We start from the raw sequence: 19,424 nt of genomic DNA on the forward strand, positions 1-19,424 counted from the left end.
ACTTTTGGTTTAACTCCTTTTTTTTTTTTTTTTTTTTTTTGGTTTTTCGAGACAGGGTTTCTCTGTGGCTTTGGAGCCTGTCCTGGAACTAGCTCTATAGACCAGGCTGGTCTCGAACTCACAGAGATCCGCCTGCCTCTGCCTCCCTTGGTTTAACTCTTAATAAGTACTCTTTACTCTGAGAGACTCGGTTAACTGAGGGAATGCTAAGGATCATGATAATTAGTCTAATTAGTCACATAACTAATGTCAGGGTTCTTTTCTAGTGTTCTATCAATTAGCCGTTTCTTCCCATGCCTGGGGAGAACAAAAACAGATATGGCTGCGCATCCCAGGTCCTGGGTGTGTGCAGAGCCTCTGCAAGTGAGTGGCTGTCAGTGTGTACATTGATGCTTTCGATACCTGGTACTTGTGACGTGGCCCCCCTGATGTAGATGGAATCTGGAGGCTGTAGATGTGGCTCCCTTGGTAAAACGGTTGCTTAGTATTCTCAAAGCCCTGAGTTCAGTCCCTGGCGTTACACATAGAAAGTGTGGTGATGCAGTCTTGGAATCTTGGTAGGAAGAGCAGAAGGAGGATCAGAAGTTATTTTTTTTGTTGTTTGTTTGTTTGTTTTTCGAGACAGGGTTTCTTTAGCTTTGGTGCCCGTCCCGGAACTAGTTCTTGTAGACCAGGCTGGCCTCGAACTCCCAGAGATCCGCCTGCCTCTGTCTCCCAAGTGCTGGGATTAAAGGCGTGTGCCACCACCACCCGGCGAGGATCAGAAGTTTAAGGCAGCCTGGGCTACGTAAAACCTTGTCTCGAAGAACAATTCAGGATTGAAATAATGAAGTGCATATCCTAACACCTGCAGCCCCGGTTATTTCAAAGCTTGAGGCAGGAGGATTGTAGGTTGAAGGTCAGCCTGGGCCACATAATGAGAATCTGTCTCAGGAGTTAAAAAAAAAAGTTAGGGATTGGTGATGAGTGTTTGCTAAACATGTGTGCAGCTTCCGCTTCATTCCCTAACTTTCCTCAAACCAGGAATTAGCAAAGCCTGCAGCTTCTCACAGCTTCATGTGTGGTCCCGTGAAACCGCTGCTCATCCCGTAGGAGAGCCCCTTACTGTCACATTCGGAAGGCTTCTGTGGCTAAAATGCCTTTACAGTTGAAATACAGAATGCTGCCTCTTTCCTAAGTTAATATCAGTGGGGCTCTAGGCCTCTGTTTCCTTGTTAATTAAGGGCCCTAGAAGAAGCCTAATAATAGGCATATGGTTTCTCCAGACTCCTTCATGGTGTGGGGACATTGAGGAATGTTGTCACTTGACAGCTGAAAACAGTTTCCTTGGTTCCCCTTAGGGGACCCACGTGGCTGTTTGAGGGGCTGTGGAAGGACTTTGTGAGGTCAGGGGCCGCAGAGAGCTTGTGGGAAGGTTCGCATGCTCAGGGCATGGTGTGGAGACAGAGTATATGTCCAGTATTTGTTCAGAGGTTGTGTTTCCAATGACATTCGAAATGGTCGGAGATTTCCCTTCTGTTTCTCCACCTTCTGTTAATGCGGCCTTGTATGAACCAGATTGTCCCAGGAGTAGTTCTGTAGCTCCGCACCAGCCCTGAGGAGGCTCTGCACCTTTATCACAAGGGCTTGGCTCACTTGAAATGGGAAGACGGGCCTCTGAGTTCCCTGCCCTTTATCTTTGGTGGTGCCTCAGGACAGTGGATGGAAGGGAGGCCTTTGCTATGGAAAGCAGGCTCCCCTTTTCACTTCACTCTTCTTGGCAGACATTTCCCCACACTGTCCTGCATGTTGATGAGCCAAACTGTAAATCTCTTAGCTGATGTCTTTAGAGCCAGACCCAGGTTTCGCCTGAGGTTGGAAAATGAGTGACGCTTGGGGTTTCCCACACTGGGCGTTTCTTGTGGGGTGTGATGGTACACCAGTCATATCCTAGATTCCTAGATGTCAGGTTGTCAAGACACCATTGTTTCCCTGGAGTGTAAATCGTGAGCAGTACTAACCTAAGTTCAGATGACAGGAAGACCAGTGCTGAGTGGAACGCGATTCTTAAGGTCATAAAACATGCCAGCACCCACCCCTTCTCTCCCACCCCCCCGTTTTGTATTTTTTCTTTTTTTTTAAGATTTATTTATTTTATGTATATGGATGGGCGTTTTATCTACATGTATGTTTGCATGCTAGGAAAGGGTATCCCATTGGACTACAGTTATAGACGGCTGTGAACCACCATGTGGGTGTTGGGGATGGAACCCAGCACCTCTGGAGGAGTAGCCAGTGCTCTTAATCACTGAGTTATCTCTCCAGCCCCCCCCCTTTTTTTTGGTGTTTCATGTATTTTTCTTTCTTGTTTTTTGAGACAGGGTTTCTCTGTAGCTTTGGAGCTGGTCTCTCTGTAGAGTAGACCAGGCTGGCCTTGAACTCACAGAGAGAGATATGCCTGTTTTTGCCTCCCAAGTGCTGGGATTAAAGGCATGAGCTGCCACCGCCTGGCCTTTGCTTGGCTTTTAATGCTAAAATGCAATTTTGGATAGGTTATTGGTTCTTATATATCTGTATGTTGATTTTCACAGTGTTGACACTTGAATGTCCCTTATGGTGCTCCCAGCAGTGGAAACAGGAACGGTAATGAAAAGGGCTGTGTTCGGCAGGGGCCTGAGTGAGGCAGCAGAGATGATGGGTTATGTAGGGTTCTAGCACAACTGTGAGCAGACTTAGAATCTGACTTGTGCTCCGGCCTCATAGCCTCATGACCACCAAAGGATTAACGAGGCTCATGAACCTGAGCACTGGTCCTCTGCTGGGGAAGGAGGGACAGTGAATGTCCCGAGGTGTGACTTCTACTCTGTTTCTTACTCTAGAGACCCCAGGCCCAACAATCAGCGTATCAACAAGCATGTCAACAACGACGTGAACCTGCGCATCCAGAACCTGAGCATCCTGGTGAGAAACATCAAGACCTACTACCAGGTGAGGCCGCTCTGCTGGCCCAGGGGTTCCTGTGAGTCTGGGGTGGGGCCCCTCTAGTGTGCGTAGAAAGGCCCCTCAAGTAGGTGGACAGAGGCCCCTTGAGTGAGTTCCCATGTGTTTGCAGTGGGGTCCCTTGGATGGATTCCCCAAAGAAGCCAGAGTAAGTGGTGGCTGGCTGCTGACCCTTGGTACTTTTATGTTAGCCCTGCTGTGGGGGTGTCAGTTTGGGGGTGGGGACTCTTGCATTTCAGACTGGTTCGTTCTGAATGCCGTAAGAGCCTGGGGGGTCTTGGTTCACAGCCTGTTCTCTATATGTCACTTGGGGACTCTGGAAGGGGTGTATGGTCCATGCCTCTGGCTCGGTAGCTCTTTGCTGAAATCACTCGAGCAGAGGGAGGAGGAACCACAAGGGCTATAGGGGCCAATAATGGAACTGTTGTGTCTCTAGGCCAGCGGGAACTCGGGCTTGTGGTGTGAAGAGTCCACCTGGTCAGATGTGCTGGGTGGGTCGCTCAGGGTGGCTCTTCTGCATGGCCAGCACTGGCGGGAAATGAGCTGCAGCTGGGGACCTCAGACCCCTGGCTTCTGAGTCTCTGATTAGCAGTGAAACTGCCTTCTGCCATGTGATACCTCTTGACACTCCAACACAACCACAGTCACTCTCAATGCCATGGCTCAAGAACCATTGTTGGTGTCAGGGTCTCACATCTATGGCCGGACTCTGCCCCTTCAGTTTCCTGGTCTGTAGCTGAGTCCTGGTGCTTGAAATCAGTGATCTTCGTAGATGTGTGAGGTCTCTGCCGACCCGAGGACTCCCTGTTAGCCGAGGCTTCCCTCTGCCCTGATTGTTGACTTTATAGACCAGTGGCAGAGGTCTTGGGCTTGCCCTGGGCTCAAGTCCTACCAAGGACTGTCCGCGTGTTGCAGGATCTTTGGCTTCTCTTCACTATGGATTTGAAATGGGCTGGGAGAAGGAAGAAGTGGGCAGTGCCTTGGGTATTCTGTCGTCAGTGGAGGTGAGCTGTACTGTGTACACAGACTGTGGAGATGTGGCTGTGGCACGTGTGCACCCCCACCTGTGAACGACAGTATTCAGGGTGATCTTGCGAGGCAGAGGTGCAGCAGCATCCTGCCCAGTGGGCTCCTTGCTGCCAGTGATTAGTAGCTGTGAGGGACAGGTGAAAGGCCTGAAGACAGTGTGCAGCTGAGAGGTAGCTGCTGCCTAGGGTTCCAGAAACTCACACAAAGGAAGAGCTGGGCAGCCAGAATGGAGGTGGGGAAGAGGGCCCTGTGTTCTTGTCGTCGTTTAGCTCTTTGAGAGTGGGGATGGCATTGGGTGACTGTCTAGCTCCAGGTAATTAAAGTGTACATCAGCACTTGCTGGAAGCAGCAAAGGGCCACTCACTGTCTCCTCATTCTGCCAGCCTAGAAAGAGCTCATGAGATGTGTGCATTCGTGACTGGCAGGTTACCTGGGCACAGTGTTTTGTGTATTCTTTCCTTCTGGTTTATGGGGAGCAGAAATTCTGTTCTCGTGTTAGAAGAATATTGGGTCTGTATAAACAGCTTGAGAAACAAGTACGGTGAAGGCGGCCAACACGTCAGCCTTCCACCAGAGACAATCGCCGATCGCGTTTAGTGTTTCCTCCCCACAGTCGGGTGAATGGGTTTTGTTTTGTGCCGTGTGGGCATGCCATAAGTTTAACTGCACGTCCTGCCCTTTTCCCTTCCAGGGCAGCATTATAGCTTATTTATGTGAAGAGGGTATTCAATGGGCATTTTCCCAAGGAACCACTGCCCGGCTTCCGTGTTGGAAAGTAGCCCAGAGTGGTATGAAATGACCCACATGCCATTCCCAGCTAGGCTCAGTGGTGGACGCCTGCCTGTGATCTCAGCCCTAGGGAGGCAGGAAAGGGGGGTGGAGAGCTTGAGGCCAGCCCGCGCTGTACAGCGAGTTTACAGGCAGCATAGGTTGCACAGTGAGACTGTTTAACAAAGCCAACCAACCAAGAGCAACTGTTGCTCCTTCCTCGGTCTGGGATGGCCAGGAGGGAGGGGGATCACCCCAGTGGGTGTGAGAGGGGTGCTTTTTGGAAGATACCTTTTAAAATTATTATTTACACGTATGGGTGTTTTGCCTGCATGTATACAGTGCATCGCATGTGTGCCTAGTGCCATGGAGACCAAAAGAGGGCAATGGATCCCTGGGAGTGGAGTTCCAGGGGTGTTGTGAGCGGCTGTCTGGTCACTGGGAATCTCACTCGGTTCCTCCACAAGAGCAACAAGTGTTCCCAGTGACTGTGTTATCTGCAGCCCCCAAGCTCCGTTTTCCTGAAGTGCAAGGCCTTGACCATGCTAGGCAATTGTCCTGCCTGAGCTACATTGTGTGACCTTTAGCCTCTGTGATAGGTAGATGCCAAGATGCAGCTCCAACTCCGCCCCTGCCAGCTCTTTGGCAGTTGTGTTGATACGCATATGGCAGCTGCTGAGAATGAGAAGCGGCTTGACAAAGGGGACAGTTTCTCTCATGTTAGTGTGTGTGCCTGTGTACCACAGTGTCTGTGGGAAGTCAGAGGACAGCCGATGAAAGTCTCTTCTCTCCACCTGCTCTGGGTATTACTCACTGGCTGGAATGAGACACTGTCAGAAGTCAACCCAGACTAGGGCAAGGTGTTACACACCTGTAATCTCAGTAGTTAGGGGACGGAACACAGGGAGAGCAAGCCTTGAAACATCCTCGGCTACATAGACAGTTCAGGGCCAGCCTGGACTATATAAGACCTGGTCTTAAAAAACACAAAAAGGCCAGGCTATGGTGGCGCACGCCTTTAATCCCAGCACTCAGGAGGCAGAGGCAGGTGGATCTGTGAGTTCCAGGCCAGTCTGGTCTACAGAGTGAGTTCCAGGACAGCCAGGGCTACACACAGAGAAACCCTGTCTCGAAACAGAACAAAAGAAAATGGAAAAGAAGGCGATAGATCTTCGGCATTGTTGGTGGCAGAAGCATATTAATCTCACTCAGCTCTGTGTTGTGTGGCTCGGGGAGTGCGAAGCCGTGTTTCCTTAGCTGGTTGAGGGGTCGAGAAATCCAGCCACACACAGAACTTCATGAATAACACATTGCATTGGCTTTGCCGAGAAATTACCTTCCACGCTTCTGCCTTTAGAGCCTAAGGAGGAGGCTTGTCCTCTTGATTGGCCAGCTCGCGTCTACAGCTGAGGAAATTACAGATCATGTTTTCTTCCTGGGTTCCTTCCTCCAGGTTGGGAATTGTCAAAGGAATCCAGTTCACCCTTCATCTCCCCACCTGGGGGTGCCCACCGTCACCATTTTGGTCCTTGCCTTTGCTTTCTTTGTGTGTGTGGTTCGTAATTCCCAATGCCTGTGTGCAGTGTATTCTTTTTCATTTATGGAGGACTGTTTCCCCTTGCCATTAAACATTCATTTATATGAATGTCAGCACCTGTGTGATGTTTTGTGTGACTATACTGTCGTTGATATTTCCGATATCCCTCTTTCTGAATTATGAGTGGTACCACCCTGAACATAAATGTTTCAGCAAATTTGTCTTTGGTTTCCTCAAGGTAAGTTCCTGTCAGGGAGTTGCCAGGTCAGAGGAGGGCATGAATACTTTAGGGGTGTTTGCTCCTTATTGCTACAAGTACCCTGTTTATAGGCCTTGTCCTTTTTTCTAGTGAATTGCTTTTTTGTGCCTTTCACAGTTGTGCCTGCTGCCCTGTTTGAAAGACCGCATTCCGTGCTGCTGCTGAACACTGGCCAGAGTTCTGGGGTGGGGGTTGTTTGCTCACTTTGCAAAAGCTGGTACCTCGCTCATGTAAGGCAGACTGTGCCTGAGATGGTCTCTGCCAGTCTCTCTGGGTGGACTCCCTTTCTAATATGGAACCCACGGAAGGCAGTCTGGGGATGGAGGGGGAGGGGAGAGATCATAGGGTCCCAGGCAGCAGACTGGGCTCTGTCCCGGGGTCAGTGGAACCTCTGTTTCCCTGTGGGCCACGGTGTGAGTGCTGAGTGGAGGACAGCAGTCTGCCTGCCCCTCCTTTCCTCTTCCTGCCCCCTGCTCCCCCACGGGTGTGTGCAGAGTGATGAAATGCGAGACAGGAAGCCCTGGTGGCCCAGCGGTGGGTGTGGCTGGGGTCCTGTGGGACTGATCTTTGCTGTGCGCTTCTCCTGGGTCTAAAGGCTGTTGTTCATACCTGAGATACTGTAGGAAGGAGATCAGATAGCGCTGCTGCAGCTTGTCACAGGACGAGGTAGTGTCTCAAACACAGGCCAGGAAGGATGAGGACCCTGACTGACAGCTTTCTCTAGGGGGTGGCACTTTGCCTGTGCCTTGAGGGCACCAGGCTGGTGGAGGGGTGTCTTGGGAGGCACCTGAAGGATGGATGTGAGGTAGGCTGGGCCAGAGGTAAGGGTGAGGCCCCTGGAGACGAAACACTTGAGGTGCCGTGCTAGCGGACGTGAACCTCGTCCCGATGTATTTGGTGTCGTAGGTGTTTTCTGCTTACCTGTTTTACTAGAGATCAAACCCAGGACCACGCAGGCTCATCAAGCGCTCTACCACTGGGTTGTACCCCTCCAGCCCACACACCGGAGCTGTAAAAGGGAAAGGATGGAGCTGTTTTTCTCCTTATTTTAGAAAGGAAAAGGGCTGAGTTGAAACTCGGGTACCTATGTGGAGAATGAACCATGAGTTGGCACTGGCAGGGAGCAGGGGTGGGGCTGGGTGTGACCTAACACCAGAACAGAAGACAAGGTGGAGGCTGGGATTGAAGGCCCACCAGACCGAGGGGAAGTGAGGGTCTTTGTGGTTGGTGGTCACCTAGGGTCTGTGGCTGTGTGTGCTGAGGAACCTGGGTTTGAGACCCAGGCAGGTGGTCTATGGACCCAGCTCCACTGGGATTCCCGCCTAAGAAAGCTGTATTCTGCAGGGCGTCTGTTCATCGCTGCTTTGAGGCCAAGGCGGGAGCTGGGGAGCTAACTGCTCAAACATTCAAGGTCACAGAAAGTCATTTTCTCCATTTGACTCCATACTTCCTCTCTGGTCTTCCCTCTCCCTGGCCTGCTGATCTCTGCAGCTTATCTTCTGAACTCTGGTGTTGACTGGGGAGGAGGTTGAGGGGCCCTGGCCCTGGGGACTTGCCGCATTCCTGGGGAGGCTGGATGTGAGGCTACCTGGAAATTTGATTTCCATTCTTTCTCTCCCCTCCCCCATCTCCTTTCACCTCATCTTTTTGTTGTCAGCTCAGATGCTGTCAAGACATATTGAATAGCAACAGGAATGTGGGGGACAGAGCCCAAAGTGGGATCAAAAGGCAGAGACCAAGCAGGAGGGAGCTTAGCCTTCCCTTGGGACCAGGGCTTGCCTGCCTTATTCTTCATTGCAGCCACATCCTCAAGAGGAAGAAGTTGCGGGGCCCATTTTACAGGTTAAGAAACTGAGACTTATGGACGAGGAAACCTCAGCCCCAGAGAGCAGTATGTTTCTGCTAAGTTGTTGGCTGCCTAGAGCAACTTCTTTCTTCAAAGTCAAGTTTCTGGAGTCTGTGTAGGGAGGTGGCTTGCCTTGGGTCGATCAGTGTGGGTGCAGCCTGGTGCTAGGCTGGGGACGTTGCTTCTCAGAGCGTCCTGAAAGGGTTGCCCCTGATTTCCTATCAGCCCGGAGCCCCAAGAAGCAGAGACTGGGTTGCTTGAGGCACCTCTGAAACCAGCATTTCCGGGGTTGGGCAGAGGGAGCAGCTGGCTTTTCCCCTCACCCCCAGAGCAGCAGGAAGTCAAGATACAGGGCTAATTGCAGCTGGTGGGAGGGGTGAAAGGTGGGTCTGATGTAATTAGCAGAGTTGGGATTCTGCCAGAGGTATTGGAGGCTTATCACAGTTAGAGCGAGCACGCCTGAGTGAGCATGAGCATATTATATGTGCAAATGTGAATGAGTATGCATGTGTCTGTCTACATGCACATACATGAATACTGTGTGTGTGAGTGCATGCAGACATGCATTAGTCTGGGCTCTTCCTGTGGGCTCCTCCTCCTGGTCTTGAGTCCAGATTTGAATTGCCAGGATTTCTTTCAGGGATACCTGGAGCTGTGTGCTGGCCTGTGCCCCTGGTCCTCTGTTCCCAGTTGTGGAGAATGCCACCCAGTGACATGGTGGCTCCTGCACTGGTCTGTTCCCTTCAGCCCAGAGACCTGCATGTCTCCTCTGCTGCTTTCCTGTCCAGAATCTCCAGTGCATTGTCTCACTGTATCAAGGAGTGATTTTCCCGCCGTGGCTCGGTCTTAGGAAGACTTGTGCATGTGAGCCTCTCATTTGTGGTGGTGGGTGCACAGACATGAGTGGGAAGGCTGTTGTCATGGAAGCCATCGTCACCCTCAGTTGCTGAGGAAGAAGTCTGAATTCATGCTGCCCGCAAAATTACAGCTAAAACCACACATGCTACACTGTACTTCAAACACCAAGAGTCCCTGAGCCTCTTGGTCCACAGTGGTCACTGTACACTTAGTCAGTGGTGTTGGGCACCCAGGACCATGAGACTCAAGCCATGCTGGAATGAATGACAGTGTAACAGTTTGTCCAATGGTGGTATCCGGTAGGAGGTGGGAAGAAGTACCCCTTCTCTTGTGACCAGATTCAGGAAATGGAGTTCTCAATTTTAAAGTGAGATGGGGGGGGGGAGATATTCTTATCTCCGTGAGGTGGGTGTCAGTGCCAAGGTCGGCATATTTGATTGTAACTGGTTTATCACATGGAATCTGACGACGATTTGCCCAGGCAAGCTTGGTTGCTCCCTAAAGCTGGCTACCTGGTACACGGCCAAGCTAATAACAGTTTTTGTCGTTGAACTGTTGGCTTAAGAAGGACAGATCCTCCCCTCCCCCCTTGGCTTTGCCAAGGCATTCAGAACCCTGGCCTTTCCCAGATAATTTCATTCTGTTGTTTCTAGTAACCATCAGAGCAGCCAGGGTTATAGAGGGAATGGGCAGGCCACACCCTACCCCGGATTCTGAGTTTATTGGTAATAGTTTGAGCTATAGATATTCCAAGAGACACATAGAGGCTGTGATAGTGTGCACACTGCAGGGGTCTAATGGCTTGAGTTTTCAGATTGATGGGTGTCTCTCTGGATGTCGGGGTACTCTGAAAGCAGAGGTCTGCAGAGAGTAATCCCTTGCTGCTGTCATGATCTGCTAGTCTTGGCTGGAAGAGTCAGCCAGCTTCTCCCTGGCTGGGAAAGTGAAATTAGCAGCTGAGGGACAAGATGAAAAGTGGGAGGGCGGCCATGAGGGAGAGCTCTACTACAGGATCCCCTTGTGACCCCTTTCCTAGCCACAGATAAAGCAACTTTAGCTGTGTCTGTAAGATGTAGCGTGTGCTATGGGGAGGCTTAACGAAGTGATCTGGATATGTGGGGTCTGTGAATCACAACAGCCGTACAGGGCTGACCCTGTAAGGGACGGGGGATGTGCCGAATGAGAACGTAGGAGTCAGTAGCTACAAATCCATACAGGAGAGTAAGAAAAGTAATCGCCAACTTCCGCAGGCACCAAGTCCGAGCTGCTCACCTCTTCTCCCTGAGTTCCCTCCTGTCTGAAAAGGGGATATTGGCAGTTAAAAGGGACTTAGCGCTATGCTACACCATGGCTCTGATCGGTGGGTGGCTGGGCTGCCCTCTGGTCTAGTAGGTGTAGTGGGCAGGCAGCCTTATGGAGTGGATCCAAAGACCTTCCAAGGGCAGCCTGCTCTGACTCATGGATCGGCAGTGTGCGCGCATGTGTTTGCCTGTCTCTTGCCCTGCTGGCCCCTTTCCTCTCTGATCTTTCTGGCTTATGCTTTCTGGGTACGTGCAGAGTGCCGAGTGGCTTCACACTTTCACATTGAAGGGAGCTGCCCAGGTTTGGCTGACACCAGCAACGAAACTCTAAATACCACATGGAGACACAGCTGCCTTTCTTTCTCTCTCTCTCTCTCTCTCTCTCTCTCTCTCTCTCTCTCTCTCTTTCTCTCTCTCTCTCTGTGTGTGTGTGTGTGTGTGTGTGTTAATGACCTGAGCAATATAAGTTGCTGCTTGATAAAGTAAATACTTCAGATACAATCATTTCATTCATGGAACTAGTGGGCGGCCCGCTCTGGGTCTGCACAGGGATCCTAGCTCTAGGCCACGACCCTACAAAGCCCCTGACCTCTTGCCCTTGCTGGATGGTTGAATAGTTGGTGGACAGGAGCCTGACACAGGGCAGGGGCTCAGGCCCTGACTGCATTGAGGTAACTGACTGAGGCCCTAGAGTCTGAATCCCACTCCAGGACCCCTGCTGTTTTCTCACTAGCCTGTAGGCTTTTTATGTTCTGTTTGCTTTGATGGAAATGCCACATGTCATATGTACTAAGAGCCTCAAGCCCTGGGAGGTAAAAATTAAATTGTTTTCAACTTGGTCTAGCCAGCTTGGCTCCCCTGAGCTTTCTAAGGTTTAAGCCTAATGAATGACCTTAAGCTTAAAAAAAAGCCTCCTTTCAAACCTGCAGCCTACAGGCTCATCTCCTGTTCTTGCTTCGGGTCAACACCTGCATCCAGTGAGCTGCCCAGAGCTGAGGCCACTTCGGCAGTGCCTGTGCTAAGCTGGCCTTGTAGCCCCATGTCTTCGGAGGATAAGTGATGTGAGTTTTATGAATGGAGCCTGAAGAGTTGCCTTGTTCAGATGGAAATGGACTGAGTCATGGACGTGGGTGTCCCAAGCATGAGGTGTCAGAGGGCTGATGTTTTCTGGTGATTCCGGCCTGCTCTGCTGACCATATGGGATAGAATGACCACACCTTCGTAGAAGACCTGCCTGGGTGAGGTGTGGGTCACTCAAAGGGGTCACTGCTCCAATCTGCAGTTTTCTCCCTTTCTCTCCTGCCCTTACCTTTGGTTTTCACTTGGGGAGGTTGCCTCTGGCCTGGGCAGCACCTTGAGGGGGCCTCAGGAAAAGCCTCCCCTCATCTGTCCTGGAGGAGGGTAACAACTGGATTTGCCTGCCCTCCTTGCTCAGTTTCTGTAGGGTCCTATTGCCATGGCAACCAACCAGAAATCCCTGCCAGATTCCAAGCGTTTTCCTTTTCTATCATTTGGGGGTAACTTCTGGCCTCAGCTCTCTAGGTTTGGCCAGTTCAGAGACAGTGGGCTACGTCTGTATCCTGCTGCCCAGCTAGGGTCTGGTGAGCAGGACTGCTTTTATGACCAGCTCCCTCCTGCCCATAGTTGCTTCCCTTGGCCTCCTCTGGAAGGCCCACACAGCCTCCTGAACCAGCTAATGGTTTTTGTTATCGCCGTCATTGGATGTCCCTGCTCCCACTCACTGTCTTCGTGTCCCAAGGGCAGAAACTCTGGTGCCAGCTGCCGCCCTCATTCTTGCGTGGCATTGCTTGAATATGACTGATGCTTTCCTAAAAGCAGCCCAGCTGCTCCAGCAGTTTTCCGCCCTAGCTCAGGAGCCCATAGCCACTGGAGAGGTCCACGGGCAGGTGGGGGCGGACCAAGATGATTCGGCTTTTGTCTGTATTGAAACTCGGGGCCTTATTATCAACGGAGGTTCAAAGAGTGGGCTACGGTGATTTCTCAAGGCAGAGTCACGTGACAGGCCTTTTGATCTCCTTCTAAACTTGCTGTTTTTAACTGAACGTAATTAGAAATGTGATCAGTGAAGCTTCCACTTCTGTTGTGATGATTGAGGTGCCTGCCCGGCTCCATCCTGCGATGGGAGGTCCAGGTCAGGACCTCTGTCCTCTGTTCACAGCCTTCCCTACTTCCAGGGTTAGTGGTTGGGGTTCGTGTGGCCATGGGAGGAAGAGGCAATCTGTTACCAGGGTTTATAGGTCTTTTAAACCCCGGGGTCTGCTTGAACTTCTGGGTCCAGCATCTGGAAGGCAAGAGTTGAAGCACCAGGCACTAGGTTGGTGGGAACCTTAAGAGGTTCCTTCCACAGCTCAGGGTCAGGAGTGAGAGGGTGAAGTAATGATAGGGTCTGAAACCCTGGTGTGTGTTCAGGGTTGAAGAGTTCAGAGGGTGTGAGGAGTAATGAGGTTTATAAGTTCTGAGTAGAGCCAAGCCTTTAAAAGGCAAAGAGAAAGAAATGGAGCTTTCCAGAAAGTTCAGCACTGGTCTTATAGAAGGCTGCCTGGTTTTAGAAGTCCTTAGTTCTTAAGCACGGAGCCCAGGGAGTTACTGTTTAGCTCTGCAAGACGGAAAGTCTTGTGGAGACGGAAGGCAGGCTGGTAGCACAGCAGCCCGAAAGAGCCAAGTGCTGTGTGATGTTATGTATATTACTGCAATTCAGAAATTCAGCGCAGAACCCCCTGCACACACCGTTTTTTTCCTTAGAGGAAGGGGTAGGCAGTAAGACAGTTGCACCGGAGGATGTGAAGCCAGATCTGAGAGTTCTGTGCCTCAGGGTCTCAGAAGTCTGACACACAGGCCGCTAGAGAATGGGCAGGTTGATTTCTGAGGCTTCTAGAATCTTCCCTAAATCATGCCGTCTGTTGTGTTGGGTGTTTGGTGTTGACAGTGGAGAGCTTTGGGTCTGTGGTGTAGAATCTTTGCATACGTACCTCGTTCTTCGTTGTTATGACATGAAAGTTTGTTTTGTTTGAGGCAGGGTCTCTCTATGTAGCCTTGACTCCTCTGGACCATTCTAATATAGACAAGGCTGGCCTAGAATTCACGGAGATATGCCTGCCTCTGCCTCCCAAGACACGTGTTCTTGTCTCAAAGATGAAAATGGAAGCTTAGAGAAACCAAGGATCCTGGTGGTTGTGAGGATAGGGTCGAAAGCATTAGGTGGCTATGCCGGAAGACAGCTCCTTCCCTCTGGGACCCTGAACGCTGTGCTCCTCTGTGCTGAAGGAAGTAGACTGCTCCCATTCCACCCTCTGGCCTTGCAGCCCCGATAAAGAGTGAATGGCATTTGCCAGGTGACTGAGTTCCACGTCAGGAGGGTGTGGCAGGCTAGCCGTGGCTTTGTCTTTTAGTCCAGCAGTGGTGGTTTGGAGTAGCCAGTTGGCAAACCCTGCACAACCTCTCTGTTAGTAGTTCTACAGCGCTAACAGCAGGGGTCACGGACAAGGTTATCTATATATAATCAACGGATCTTCTTCTACTCCCAGTTCTGTAGGCTAGCAAGTCTGAAGTCCAAGGGCAGCTCCTGGCGAGGGCCTTCATTTTGTGTTCTAATGTGGCAGAAGGAGAGGGAGGGGCCGGGGAAGGGCTCACTCGTAGATAGGAGGGAGACCTGCTAGAAGGGCCTTTATCAGTTCTTGAGAGCGGGGCCCCGAGGCCCTAATCACCTCCTAGCTGTTGCCTTGGGGGTCAGGTTTCCACAGTGAACTTCAGAGGTCCCTCCCTGTTCAGGCCTGCAGCAGCACTGTACAGTCCTAGAGCTTTCCTGCCTGAGGCCTCTTTAAGGAGTGTGACAGCCCCTGAGGCCGTCTGGCACGCTCCTCATCCCCTTGTGGCGGCTATAGGTGTTACACCGCAGTGCCCTGTTCGGAAACAGAGGAGGATGCCGCAGGCATACCTTAGGAGGCTAGGTTGATGTGGAACTTGTCACTGTGTGTCGCATAGTTTTTTGAAGGCATAAAATGAAAATATATGCGGCCTTAATCATAAGGCGCGTGGACTTAAGAGAGGCTAAGTAACCAGAGTTGGTTGTATTAGTTCATTTTTGTTACCGTGATAAAACACCATAAGCAGAGCAACTTAATACTTATAGGCTGATTGGGGGAGCGATCACATCTTCACCCGCAGGCAGGAAGCAGAGAGAGCAAACTGGAAGTAGGTTAAGCCTGTAAACAGTCCAAATCCCAGGGAAGTATTTCCTCCTGCAAGGCTCCACCTCCGAAGGGAGCCGTAATCTCCCCAAACAATGCCTTCCGCCAGGGACTAGATGTTCATATGCATGAGCCTGTGGTGGACGGTTCTCATCCACACCACCACACAGGTTAGGCCATTCAGCCCACCTCTCCCTCCCTCCTTTCCTTCCTTCCTTTTCTCTTTGTCAGTTTAAGTTTTTTTTTGCATTGAGACAATTAATTAATTAAGAGACAATTAGTTTAAGAAATCCTAGCAGCTGAGATGTCCCTGTGGCTGGTGGGTAGGTACTTCTAGGATGGAAGAGTTTCTGTTAGCATTTTATTATTGTTGGGAATGTGTGTGTGTTGGGGGAGGGGTGCCTCTGGTGGTTGGAGGACAGTGCTTTTTTTTTTTAAGATTTATTTATTCATTTAATGTACGCTGGTGTTTTGTCTGTTTGTCTGTATGTATTCTGTGTGAGGGTGTTGGATCTCCTAGAACTGGAGTTACAGACAGTTGTGAGCTGCCATATGGGTGCTGGGAATTGAATCTGGGTCCTTTGGAAGAACAGCCAGTGCTCTTAACCGCTGAGCCGTCTCTCCAGCTCTCCAGGGAGTCTGCTCCCTCCTTCCTCCTTACACGAGTTCCAGCTGTAAACAGGTTGCTAAACAAGGGCCTTTAATCGCTTAGCTGTCTTGCTGACTCAGTAGAGGACTTTTTAGAAGTTTATGTTTGAATCAATCCAGAATTAACCTGGCAGACAATCAAATCTCCCCCCCCCCCCAATTGAGGACTTTTGAGCCAGTCAGTAGCATTGGATCTGAACTTGGACTTATTTCTAGAGGAAGAAATGAGTGGCATTCACTAGGGGAGGGTGGGGTTTGGAGGGCCAAAAGGAAGGGTGGCATAGAGGTTAGGAACATGGGAGAATGGAAGGAGTGGGGGTCGGGCATGTTTTCTCTCTTCCCAATTCTCTTGGTCAGCCAGAGGGACTCTGACTGGCCTTCTTTAAATAGGAGCAGGTTGGATCCCAGTGCCGGGTGTGTGTCCTGGGAACATGGGCTTTGCTTGGCCCTAGTGCTGCTGTGAGGTCAGAACCGGTATCATGTCTTGGCCTGAGCAGAGTCGGGGACTCAGATGCTTTATTTCTGGCCTTCTATTTTTATCACCTCGGTCATAATGAAAGAAGAGAAGACACATACCCGCCACTCATCCTCCTGCAGCCTCAGCATGTTACAGCAGTTCACCGTTCACTGTCTTGCTGAGGGTGCAGCCGGTCCCTGGGAAGGGAATCTTTGTCTTCTTTGCTTTCTTTACAGCTGAGGGTTATTAATACCCGGGGAACTCCTTTTGATGGATCCCCGAGGGAGGAGCTAACAGCTTGCTCCCCAAGTGTGCTTCTGAGTCATGGCCTACTGTTGGAACAGCTCTGTCTTTATTTGGTGGAAGCGGCATGTGTTTGAGTGTCTCGATCCTTTTTTAGTCATTTTTAGTGTTTCACACAGGCTGACAGCTTGCCATGTGTGTTTCTTGTTTATATATCTGTTTGAGCTCCTACTGTGAACTTGAGCAGCAGGCGTCGTTACTTTCTGGTCTGATCTTTGAGACCGCCGTGCCTCTCATCCACATTACATAGGAAAGAGAGTGGCTCAGCCAGCATCCAGAGCCTCTGTAGCCAGCCACAATCCCAGTCCACAGCCTAACCCTTTCCTAAGCGAATGCAGCAGGGTACCTGAGCTCAGAGGTCAGGGTCAGTGTCAAGGGCTTTCGAGAGTGGGTTGTGGCCTCCCAGAGCTGCAGCTCCCAGCCCAGCCCTCTTACCATACATAGGTCTTGGTTGAGACCACATAAATGAGTTAATAGTCGGACCAGGGAGATGGATGTAGCTCAGTGGTAGAGGGCTTACCTCACATATTTGAAGGCCTGGGTTGTATTCCCAGCAACACACACACACACACGTGCAGAATGAATAGCAGAACTTATCCAGGGTCCCACATAATGGAGTTGTCAGAAGCCTGGCTGTACATAAACTCATACACTGGCTAGAACTCACTTGAATACTCCATTTCTCACCCACTTCCTGACTGAAACAGTTGGGATAACCCCGGGGCTTGACCATTGTTCCTTAGTGTTTGTGAGACTGTAGTAGCTGGAAAGGGTAGTAGGTGTGTAGCTTAGTGTTGGGATGACGGTTCTGACGCCAGCACCGTCAGTCAGATAGGACAGATGTTAACAAGGCAAGGTGGCTCACACACGAGTGATTCCATCGTTGGGGGGTGGGGTGGGGCTGGAGGACCAGGAGTTCAAAGTCACCCTGGACTACACTTAACCCGGTCTCAAAAAAAGAAAAACACCAACAAAAGAAAGACAGGAGCTTGTGAAAGGGGCTTGGATCACCCAGTGGGGTAGCTGTCACTTCCAGCTTCCCTGAAGAATGCATGGGGATCCCTTCCCCAGTGAGAGACCAGTAGTTAACTGACCTGATGACCTAGGGAATTAGTATTGCTTGACAGTTGTATCTGATAGCTCTCTCAAATCTCAGAGGATTTTGACATGCAGTGAGAGCCTAGAACATTGATCCCTCTCAGCCGCCTCCTGTCTAGCACCGGGGACAGCAGAGCAATGGGCACTGAGTGATTTTGCTCCACCCTCTTGGCGATCTGAAGACAACAGCGGCTGAGTCCAGACTTCCTATATCAACTCCAGTTCCTCGGGTTGCTTCCTTCACTCCTTGCCTTTTTTCCATGTTGGGCATCAGTCTGGCGTCTTCCTGAAGCTGCATAAATAGCTGTGGAAAGTGCCCAGGCAGCTGCCACTTGTTGTTGGCTTCTGTGGACCTTTAGACCAAGGAAGACCCGTGTGGCTTTGCTGCCTGGAGCCTCTACCAAGGCAGGCTCTAAGTTTGCATCTGACTGGAAACACAGGTATCTAGGAAGGGCTTTGGGGGCTACAGCCGTCAGTGCTCTCCTGGGTTCAGTCAACTCTGATTATATGGTTCGGATTGTTGTGTAGAAGTCTGGCCAGAGCTAGGCCCTGGGGGAAGGTGCTGCAGCTCCAGGCTTCCTCTGAAGCAGTCTACTAGACTTGCATAGGCTGCACCCTGGCTCCAGCTCCCACATCCAGGGGCGTGTGGAGGTGTTAAAGCTGCAGTTGTGCATGTCAGAGGTCAGGGTCTGCTGGTCTTTTCTGTGTTAGGCATTTTCAAAGCGCCCTGGATGCCCCTATTCTGCCCCCACCCCCCACACCACTCACCTCTGCCGGCTGCTTCTCAGGGTCTCCCTCTCTCTATAGAGCACTTGTTATGTACCCAGACAGCTCGATGGCCAGTCCGCAGGTGCCAAAGAGTCAGGACCTAAGCTGATACTAACATAACTCAGCCAGTAAAACACCAGCAGCGACTGTGGAGTCGATGCTGCCCAGCTGCACAGTCCACAGAGGAGCGGACTTAGCTTTGCCACACTCTCAGTGTTCAAAACCCAGCCGTTCACATTCTCTCTCCAGCACTGTGTTAGTGTCTGAGGCTGTGAGTTTTCTTTGGCCAGACCACCTTGGTATGGGATAGTCATTCTACATCCTTGCACCTCGGTTTCCCTGTTTACAAAGTGAGACTTACAGTAGATTGGGCTAAGGATGCGTAGGACAGTCTAGTTAAAACACTTAGAATGATGTCTGTCCCTCAGTCACCACCTGCTGCCCTTGATCCGAGGACATTCAGAACGCTCAGAAGTGGCCAATACACTCAGTTCTGGCTGTCCTCGTGGCTTAAAGAGATGGGTCTGGACAGGTTCACAGCTGATGCCAGCAGAGCCCTGGGGTTGTCCCAGGCACGAAGAGGAAGTGTGCTGGCCTGTAGAGAAGGGGTGAGGCTTCCCTCTCATTTGAACAGTTGTGGGAAATTCTGAAATGTGTTAGTAGCAAAACCACACACACACATACAACGTGGTGGTTTGAATGATAAATGTCACTCAGTCTCAGGCATTTGAATACTTGGCTCTCAATTGGCGGCACTGTTTAGGTAAGTTTAGGAGGCTTGTCCTTGCTGGAGGAAGTATGTCACTGGGGGCAGTCCATTTCTAGTTGGCTGTCTCTGTTTCATGCTTAGCTTCCTGCTCCAGCCACCACATCTACTGCTTGCTGCCATGGTGTGCTCTTATCTCCTGGAAGAGTAGTTAATTAACTAACACACACACACACACAGAGTGAGTTTGGTTCCCTCTCCTTTTTTCTGAGTGACTTTTGTTTTTTTTTTTTTTTTTTTTTTTTTTTTTTTTTTTTTTTTGGTTTTTCGAGACAAGGTTTTTCTGTGGTTTTGGAGCCTGTCCTGGAACTAGCTCTTGTAGACCAGGCTGGTCTCGAACTCACAGAGATCTGCCTGCCTCTGCCTCCCGAGTGCTGGGATTAAAGGTGTGTGCCACCACTGCCCGGCTTCTGAGTGACTTTTGGTCAGCCTTTAGAGGATGGTGGTTGAGCTATGAGTACCTCAAAACTTGTGTGTGTGCGCGTGCGTGCACTTGTGCATGCACACCTGTGGTTGTATTATTGGTTCTGACATGGATTCATTTTTTTTTTTTTTTTTTTTTTTTTTGGTGTTTTTTCGAGACAGGGTTTCTCTGTGGT

The 19,424-nt window shown here is 50.6% G+C and overlaps 1 protein-coding gene across 1 annotated transcript in view; it reads left to right on the forward strand.

The window, feature by feature from the left end:
• The window catches only part of Ccdc88c (coiled-coil domain containing 88C), a 125,763-nt gene that overhangs the window by 4,625 nt on the left and 101,714 nt on the right, over nt 1-19,424 (forward strand). Inside the window, exon 3 of the mRNA XM_057782641.1 lies at nt 2,859-2,967. Coding sequence (XP_057638624.1) covers nt 2,859-2,967 — 109 coding nt within the window. The remainder of the gene's footprint in view (nt 1-2,858; nt 2,968-19,424) is intronic.

Source organism: Chionomys nivalis, chromosome 10 (assembly GCF_950005125.1).
Source record: "Chionomys nivalis chromosome 10, mChiNiv1.1, whole genome shotgun sequence".
Taxonomy (NCBI): domain Eukaryota; kingdom Metazoa; phylum Chordata; class Mammalia; order Rodentia; family Cricetidae; genus Chionomys; species Chionomys nivalis.